We start from the raw sequence: 9,479 nt of genomic DNA, 5'->3' as shown, positions 1-9,479 counted from the left end.
GAGTGTGATCAGACTCTGCGAGGTAGCAGTGTGTATGGGAGACGGCACACGGGGCGCGGCCTGCACCAACACACTGACACCTGCTGGCGAGGTGAGAGGGGGCTGGGAGTAGCAACGCGGGGCGCTGCACACCGCCAGCCACACTCTTGGGACGTAGAGGATCGGAAAACAGTTCTTAGTGGGTACCGCTGGACTCCGGAGAGCCAGCGGCGGAACAGACCAATTCTCCACCCGGCCCTCCTCCGGGGGAGGGAGCAATACGAGCATCGTCCCCCGAAAGAACCGTTTACGTCAGCTCCAGGTCGCCATATCTCCAGGACCGTCTCCCGCTAGTCAGGTGACTGCGGGTTGAGCGGGCTGGGTTCAAGGCCAGTTTGTGAGATGAGCGCATCGAGAAAGCACACTTTGACGACGGCACATCCCAGCAAGACTCGCCAGGGGTGTTTCTGGACCACCATGGTGGACATTGTCTGGCCAGGGGCCTGCGCTATGATTTGCATCCTGCGTAGCTCAACCCCGACTCAGAACTACCCACATGCAATGAGTGCTTTGACCTACCGCAGACTTGCCAGGGGCCAAGACTCATGCAGGGCAGAGGTGGTGTGCCCGTAGCACTGCCACCCCACCCTAGGGGGTAGTGAGAGAGAAAAAACTTGTAGTGCAGATTATGACCCTCTTGGCGTTCCATATTAACGCCAAAAAAGGCCACAAACTGCCAAGTTTTTTCATGCACATCCGGGCTAAGCCAGGGGGCGGGGCAAGGCGAGTACGCGTCGCACGACACCCCCAGGGGCCCGGGAAAGCATGGTTGCCAAGTCTGAATCCGATTCGGCATGAGCCCGCCACAACCGTGGGACGCTCAGCCTCATCTTCATGTTCAGAGCCCAACAATACTCTCTCCAATGTAGCAGTCGACATCTGATCCTCTGCTGGAGCCCTGACTAAGATGTTAGGTCCTCCATATTTATTTTAAGGAGGACCAGCAACACATGCAGAAGCTACCAGCCATGTTGGACAGTGAACGTGGCCGCCCAACTGGACGACACACGGCACCCTGGGCACCGACGTGGCCATGTTGTATCTAAACATGATCCACCCACGAACATAGTCACAACATGTTTGCGATGCACTAGAGGAGTGGGGGGCCCACGGAGAATGACTCGCGGGTATTGCCCCACTGTGATCCTCTGGTCACCCAGGCTTATTAACCAAAGTAGCACTTTTCTGATTCAGAAAAATAACTAGATCGGGGAATAAGTGAGGGGACTCCACCTCATTAAAGATAGCCGAGTCTCGACCGTGCATCTAGAGCGCCAGACAGCGCGCAGGGTTGCCGTGGCAACGCGCGCTGTCAGCCGGCAATTCGACGGCACACGGCGCGTTGAGCGCTCGAGCCCTTACGAGAAAGGCGAGCAAACAACGCGCCGACGTGGACATATTTCCATAAGAAAATATGACCACCCACAAACACAGTCTCAGCACGCTAAGCAGACATGAGAGAAAATGATCGTGGCCGTCAGAGAGGATAGGAAACGACCGCCTCCAGAAACGCACAGACAGAATGACATCTTGAAAAAGACGCAGTGTCTGTCTGTGAAGCTCTTTTAGAAGGGGAAACTTCAGCTCTTTTGTGTCGAGACACACAGGGAGCGTCACGACGTGTTTAGAAAAAGACAGGAGGAACCAGACCAAATCGCAGACCAACCAGTGGAATTACAGCGGAACGCTGGGAAAACAGTAGATGTTTCCACCCGGCTCACTCCAACTCGCGACCTCGCTGCAGGCGTCGTCACACCAACACAAGCGCCGAAACTTCTTCAGAGGCTTGAAGTTCAAACAGTCGCAGGACACCAGGTAGGCTCCGAAGCGAAAGACAGAGTGCAATTGCATCTGCCCCCCTTTTTATATCCACCTGTTAGGGGAGGTGCGCATTATGCAAATATCGCACGCCAATTCCATTGGCTTGTTTTAGTTCTCTCGAAGCTGATAGGGGCTCTCTGGCGATATCCCAATTCGTCGGTCACTACTGACGTACGTCGAACGTGACCGACTGAAAGGGAATGTGTTTTAGTGAGCAAGAATGTGTTTAGAGTTTTGCAAAAAGAGTGGATGAGATTTGCAAACAGTGTCTTACAGCATTTCACAATTGCTAAAACACTAAACCCCATTCTCTGAACCCAATGCTCAGTGGCCTAAACCCATTTGTCGAATCAGTCACTTTGTAGGCAAAACCTTAAACAAGTTCAGGTAGTTAAGACACTGTTTGCAAATCTCATCCACTCTTTTTGCAAAACTACAATTTTATAAAATTACAGTCATTTGCATAATAATTGATGGTCTTTACAATGTAAGTGAATCAACACTGAACTGACTTCAGCTGAACAATGACACTATTTTCTTTTAGAGCTGTACAGCCAAAATGAACCCTCTTTGCATTACTGATCATCATGTACCTGTTATCACTGTAAAGCTGCTTTGACTATACTATACTATACTATACTATACTATACTATACTATACTATACTATACTATACTACTATTTACATATATATCTTCCAAGGGGTTTTTTCCCTCCTAGGACTTTTTTCCCAGTGCTAGCACGCTGGGTTTTTCTCCTAGGGGGTTTTTTCCACCCCTGGAAGTCAGCAGACATTGGCTTAATGTAGCACCATCTTGTATATGTTACATATTACCACGCTTGTTTGTACAGTTTTAACCACTTCCCTTTTTTTCTGTGCTTCTAATATGTAAAGCTGCTTTGAAACAATTACCAATTGTAAAAGCGCTATATAAATAAATTTGACTTGACAAATTTGACTATACTAATACTATACTATACTATACTATACTATACTATACTATACTAGTATCTGTGTATTATAAATTGCAATTGAAATAAAGGTGACTTGACTTGATTTAGGCCGGACCCACCATGAAGACATGATGCTGAAGCAGAATGAATCTCTCACTGACTCTGAGTTTTGTGTGTGTGTGTGTGTGTGTGTGTGTGTGTGTGTGTGTGTGTGTGTGTGTGTGTGTGTGTACTGTATCATGCTTTTCATTTAGAGTTTTCTTTGACCTTTTAGTCATTTGCATTTAGACTGCTGTATGTTTGCAGTATGTAAGTACTGTATATACAGACATTCAATACTATATAATATTGAATATAATACTGTACTTGCAGTACATACAGTATACTTTTTTTTTATATTTCTATACATTTTATGTAATGGCAAAATGTGTTTACTGTGTTACAATATACTTTTTTTCTGTAACCTCATGTTCTGGATGCCGTGTTTTCCATTTTTTTATGTAGTGTCTAATGAATGATCTGTAGTGTTTATATATTGTTTAATGTGTGTATGATCTGAAAGCTTTGTTTGATTTTGCCATAAGAGTCGGAGGTTTTGTGAAATTAGTTTGAAGATTGGATTTGTGTTTAATGTTTTGAGAAAATGAGTGATGGTTTCAAGAAATGTGTTTTAGCAATTGTGAAATACTGTAAAAGTGTGTAGTCGATGAAAATAGATTTCTATAGAAGCATTTCTCTTCCTAAGCCATCCCACCATCACTCTTTAAGAGAAGTAAAGGGGAACTTATCATCAGTTGTTGATTTTCACAATAAACAGAACTTGCAAAGAGGTTTTTGTGGGATTGAAGCCTTACAGAATATGGGTAAGAATCTAATATGTACATTATATGCTTATGTATGGGTGCGAGGAGAAAATATTATCATTCTCTGTAGTTGGGTGAACATTGCAGAGAGTTTAAAGATATTTCCAAAAGGATTTTTACCATGTGTGAACTAAATGGTGGTCACATCACATCACTTATTTATTTCGTTTTGATTTATTACTTTTTTAAATGCCTTTTTAGTCCAACTGTAATTGTGTCCTCTTATGTGAAAAGTGAAAATTTTATTTTAATTTTATGTGTTTGCGTAGATACAGTACATGCGGTTGAAACATTTAGGACAATAAATGAAAACACTCTCGTGTAATGCAGTCCTGTTATCTACTGTTGGACATTGCAGAAAAACTTAAAATAAAAAATTTAATAAACTGCTAAAAGTGTTAAACTCTAGGCTTCATAAGGCATCATGGGGTAGATGTTGCATGTGAAATGTGGCATAACATATATTCAGATTCCAGAAACCAAAACTCACTGTATTTTTTTCTCTTGTTTTCATGTAGCAAGCACTACTACTGAAATTCAAAATGTGACCAGAATCACTACGGACAATTCTACAGTGCAGACAGAGATCTTCTCAGGCATTAACATCTTCATAATATGCATTTACTTTGCCATCCTTGTTGTAAGTCTCATTGGAAATGGGCTCGTCATATTTGTGACTGGTTACAAAATGAAGACGACAGTCAACTCCATTTGGTTCCTCAACTTGGCGATTGCAGACTTCATCTTCTCCTTATCTCTAATCATAAGAGCACTTTTAGACATACACTGTATCTGGCATGTTGATACATCCAAGTACGCATTTCTCTGGTTCATGATTTACCTAACGTCATCTGCTAGCATTTTGCTGCTGACAACTATTAGTCTGGACCGATGTCTGTGCACATGGATGGTTGTGTGGTCCCGTAATAATCGAACCGTATTCAAAGCCAGAATCATCTGCATAATTGTGTGGGTTTTATCCATCGGCTGCTGCATCCCTGCATTCATCAATTACTCAGCAGAGGAGAGTGAAGGAAGCTATCCTATTCAATACTACAAGCTTCTGGTCAAATACAGTTTCATAGTGAGCTTTGTTATCCCCTTCCTGATCATTGCATCTTCATATATAGCCATCTGTGTGCGAGTCAAACGTCTCAAAAAGGAGAATCAGCTCAGGTCTTACCGGGTCATTATAGCTGTGGTCCTGGCATTTTTCATATGCTGGCTTCCTTTTCATGTCTACAAATTGTATTACTTGAGTGTAAATGAGAATCAGTTGAGTGATTCTGCTAAAGAGGTTCTTTCAAAAATTAATGTTGTAGTTATCTTCCTGGTTCATCTCAACAGCTGTCTGAACCCCATTCTCTATGTATTCATGTGTGAGGAGTTTAAGAAGAAGCTGAAACAGTCTCTGCTGCTGGTGCTGGAGACGGCGTTTGCTGAAGATCATCTGGTCTAAAAGCAAACAAAATATATCACCATCTCTATTCCTGCCAGCTGCCAGCCACATAAAGACAAACACAGCACTCATAATTTATGGTCATACAGTGTAAGACATCATTCATTAACTGTAAAGGGTGTGTTTTAATTTGCATACAATCACAATAATAAAAAAAAAAAAAAACTAAAAAAAAAACAAAAACTGTTCTTTTGTAAAATAAAGAAAACAAACAGGAAATGTTTACCCCATATAGTGGGGTAAACTTCTTTGTGTTGCATGTCACAAAAATAAACCAAAACTCACACATATTACTTGTCACACCATTTTATCCTTTGTTTTGTTAAACTGTTATTTAAGTGAAATATATTTTGTCTATAGGCCCATTTATTCCTCATACATAATTGTATTCTGTTTTTCTCTGTTTCTAATTTATTAGATTTTTACTCTAGTGCATAGTTCATAGTTTGTGACTAAAGCAATATGGCACAAAACGTACTCGGTTACTAACGTAACCTCGGTTCCCTGAGATACGGAACGAGTACTGCGTATGGGGAAAGGTCTCCCTTTTTCCCCGCTGCTGAAGCCTTTTTCAATAACGCAGTGTAACTGCACCGTCATTGGTTCACTCATAGACAAGTTGTTGAACCAATGGCGGCGCGGCATAGCTGCGCAGCCTATGGCGACAAAGCGCGCGAATATTCCCGCCAAAATGGGCGGGGTATAGGGCTATATAAGCAGGCGTTTCGCCATAGGATTTCAGTATCAATCGACTGAAGTGACGACCCTGAGCCGCAGCCTCGTGGCACGGCAAGTGACGCAGTACTCGTTCCGTATCTCAGGGAACCGAGGTTACGTTAGTAACCGAGTACGTTCCCTTTCGATACTTCACTCGTACTGCGTATGGGGAACGAATTCAACCACGCCGTGCCACGGCTGGGAACGATATAGCTTGCATTTGGCCAACCCAGAGGGGGGCCAAAAGGACAAGCGGAGGCAAAGCCTAACCAAACCCATGGTTACACTGAAGGAAGATACTTCCTATGGTGGCGTGAAGCGGGACTTGTTGAAGGCCACTAATCACACCGACAGGACCCGAGCTTGTAAGGTCGGGACATCGAGGTGATAGAACCTGACAAAGGTGGACGGCGAAGACCAGCCGGCCGCCTCACAGATGTCTTGGATGGAAACTCCGTTGGACCAAGCCCACGAGGAAGCCATTCCTCTAGTGGAGTGGGCCCTGACTCCTATGGGGCAATTAGTGCCCAGTGAGGAGTAGCACAGGTTAATAGCATCCACTATCCAACGGGAAATGCGTTGTTTCGAGACCGGAGACCCTTTGGTGCGGCCGCCAAAACAAACAAAAAGCTGATCCGACTGTCTGAAAGACTGTGATCGGTCTATGTAGGTCCTCAATGCCCTGACTGGGCAGAGTAGCTGCAGCTCTGGTTCGTCCGCCGAGGGAGGAAGAGCAGAGAGCGAGACGACCTGAGCTCTAAACGGAGTTGAGAGCACTTTAGGGACGTAGCCATGCCTAGGTTTCAGAACGACCTTAGAGTCACCAGGCCCGAATTCGAGGCATGCAGGGTTCACGGAGAGGGCCTGCAAATCGCCAACACGCTTTACCGATGCTAGTGCTAGTAGCAGAGCGGTTTTTAGCGTTAGGGGCCTGAGGTCGGCTGAACCCATTGGTTCAAATGGGGCTCCTTTCAAGGCCCTGAGGACCAACGAGAGGTCCCAGGAGGGAATATTGAGAGGGCGAGGAGGATTCAAACGCCTAGCACCTCTCAAAAAACGGATCACAAGCCCGTTTCGTCCCACCGATTGGCCAGCAACAGGAGCGTGGAACGCTGCAATGGCTGCTACGTAAACCTTAAGCGTGGAAGGGGAGCGCCCCATTTCCAAGCGTTCTTGGAGGAAAGACAGTATGGAAGATACGTCACTCTCCACAGGGTCTATGTTGCGTGTTGAACACCAATCAACAAAGACTGACCACTTCTGGTCGTAGAGGCGCCTCGTAGACGGGGCTCTAGCCTGAGAAATGGTATTTAGGACGCCCTCGGGGAGGCTAGTCGGCTCCCATCGAGGGACCAGAGGTGCAGAGCCCAGAGCTGCGGCTGTGGGTGCCAGATTGTTCTGTTTGCCTGAGAGAGGAGGTCCCGTCTCAGGGGAATCGGCCACGGGGCTCTCAGAGAGAGCCTGAATAGCTCTGAGGACCAAACCTGGTTCCTCCAGAGCGGGGCCACCAGAAGGACTCTGTGCTGGTCTTCTCTGATACGCCTGATGACCTGGGGGATCAGTGCGATCGGAGGGAAAGCATAAAGGAGCGTGCTGGGCCATGTGTGGGCCAGAGCATCTACTTCCTTCGAGAAAAATGTTGGGCAATGAGAGTTGTCTTCTGAGGCGAAGAGGTCTACCTCTGCCTTCCCGAAGAGCTCCCAGATCGTGAGGACCACTTGGGGGTGGAGCATCCACTCGTCGGAGGGGATGTTGCTCCGTGACAACATGTCCGCACCCAGATTGTTCCTGCCAGGAACATGAGTCGCTCTGAGCGACTGAAGCCTCGGAAGAGCCCATTCCAGCAGACGTTTCGCCAGAGCGCATAAGCGGCTGGACGAAAGACCGCCTTGGTGGTTTAGGTATGACACCACCGTCATACTGTCTGACCGAACTAGAACATGACGTCCCGTCAAGTAAGCCTGAAAGAACTGAAGGGCTTTCATCACTGCTAGCATCTCTAGACAGTTGATGTGTAGATGGCTTTCCTCGTGGCTCCACGAGCCGAAGGCCGGTCTGCCCTCGCACACAGCGCCCCAGCCCAAGTTGGAGGCGTCTGTTGAGAGCACCGTCCTCCGTGAGACCGCCCGTAAAGGGACTCCGCGCTGGAACCATGCTGGATCCATCCAAGGTTTCAGGGCTAGAAGACAGGCCCGATTGACCTTGAGACATAGGCGGCCGTGCCGCCATGCGCTGGGAGGAACCCGGAACTTCAACCAGTACTGAAGAGGCCGCATCCGAAGAAGGCCTAGCTACAGCACCGGGGAGGCGGAAGCCATCAGCCCTAGCAGCCTCTGGAAAAACTTCAGAGGGAGATAGGCTTTGTTCGTGACAGATGCCGTGAGCTGCTGAATTGCCAGGGCGCGCTCTGGCGAGACTACTGCCGTCATACGGACCGAGTCGAAAACTGCTCCCAGAAACGAGATTCGTTGAGTGGGGCATAGCGAGCTCTTGGCTAAGTTGACCCTGAGACCCAGGCATTGTAGATGGCTGAGGAGCACGGATCTGTGGCGTTCCAGCTCGACTCGCGAACGGGCTAAGATGAGCCAGTCGTCGAGATAATTCAGAACCCGGATTCCCATCTGTCTCAGAGGGGAAAGCGCCGCGTCCATGCACTTGGTGAAAGTGCGGGGAGCCAGAGACAGCCCGAAGGGCAGGACCGTATATTGGTATGCCACCCCTTCGTAAGCGAATCTCAAGAATCGTCTGTGACGGGGGGCTATCTGGATGTGAAAATACGCATCCTTCAGGTCCAGCGAGCAGAACCAGTCCTCGGGGCAAATGTGCGCGAGGATCTGCTTCAGCGTCAGCATTTTGAACTTCCGTCTCATGAGGGAGTGATTCAAAAGCCTGAGGTCTAGGATGGGTCTGAGACTGCCATCCTTTTTGGGGACCAGAAAGTAGCGGCTGTAAAAGCCTGTCTCGCTCTCTGACGGAGGAACCGTTTCCACAGCTCCTTTTTCCAGCAACGACATGACTTCGGCCCGGAGGACATGAGCGTCGTCCGGATTGACCGACGTTTGAAGCACCCCGGCGAAGCGGGGGGGCCGTCGTGCAAATTGGAGCGAGTAGCCCTGGTTTACAATCCCCATGACCCATTCTGACAAATCGGGGATGGCCTGCCAGGCCTCGGCCCGAGTGGCTAGGGGTTGAATAATGTTGGGTGACAGACCGCCGTTGAGAGGGTCGTACACCACGAGGGGTGGAAGAGGAAATTTGCTCTTTTTGTGATGAGGTAAAAATTTGTTCGCCGTGAAAACGGCGTTTGGAGTGGGCGCAACAGGTGTGGGCCCAGCTGTCACTTGGAGTATGTTTCCCACGCCCGGAAATAAACGAGGCGGAGGGGAAATTACTCGTGGGAGCTTTTGGGGTGGTCCGGTCGTAACGGGACGGTCCCCCATCCTCTTCCTGTCCGACGAATCAGGACGACTTCGGAGGCACCGGGTCCAGCACAATCCTGGGCCGGGGTCCCTGGCGCCTCGGGAAGGGAGGGCGCTTCGCAGGGCGCGAGCGCTGGTGATGCTCCTGGGGCTGCGCTGCCTGTTTTACAGGTGGGGCTGGATTGTTCTGCTGAGCCGGCGCAGTCCT

The 9,479-nt window shown here is 48.0% G+C and overlaps 1 protein-coding gene across 1 annotated transcript; it reads left to right on the top strand.

Moving 5' to 3' along the window:
- Positions 1-3,817: 3,817 nt before the first annotated feature.
- On the top strand, positions 3,818-5,380 carry LOC137005267 (chemerin-like receptor 1). Its single transcript, XM_067366093.1, has one exon. It carries the CDS (start codon positions 4,110-4,112, stop codon positions 5,133-5,135), a length of 1,026 nt encoding a protein of 341 aa, XP_067222194.1. The 5' UTR covers positions 3,818-4,109; the 3' UTR covers positions 5,136-5,380.
- Positions 5,381-9,479: the final 4,099 nt, after the last annotated feature.

Source organism: Chanodichthys erythropterus, chromosome 17 (genome assembly GCF_024489055.1).
Source record: "Chanodichthys erythropterus isolate Z2021 chromosome 17, ASM2448905v1, whole genome shotgun sequence".
In the NCBI taxonomy this organism is placed as follows: Eukaryota; Metazoa; Chordata; class Actinopteri; order Cypriniformes; family Xenocyprididae; genus Chanodichthys; species Chanodichthys erythropterus.
Note: the sequence above shows the minus strand (reverse complement) of the source record. Positions and strands in the feature narration are given on the sequence as shown.

Bases quoted from the DNA above. Each gene is read 5' to 3' on its own strand.
- LOC137005267 (XM_067366093.1), top strand. From the start codon at position 4,110: ATGTTGCATGTGAAATGTGGCATAACATATATTCAGATTCCAGAAACC.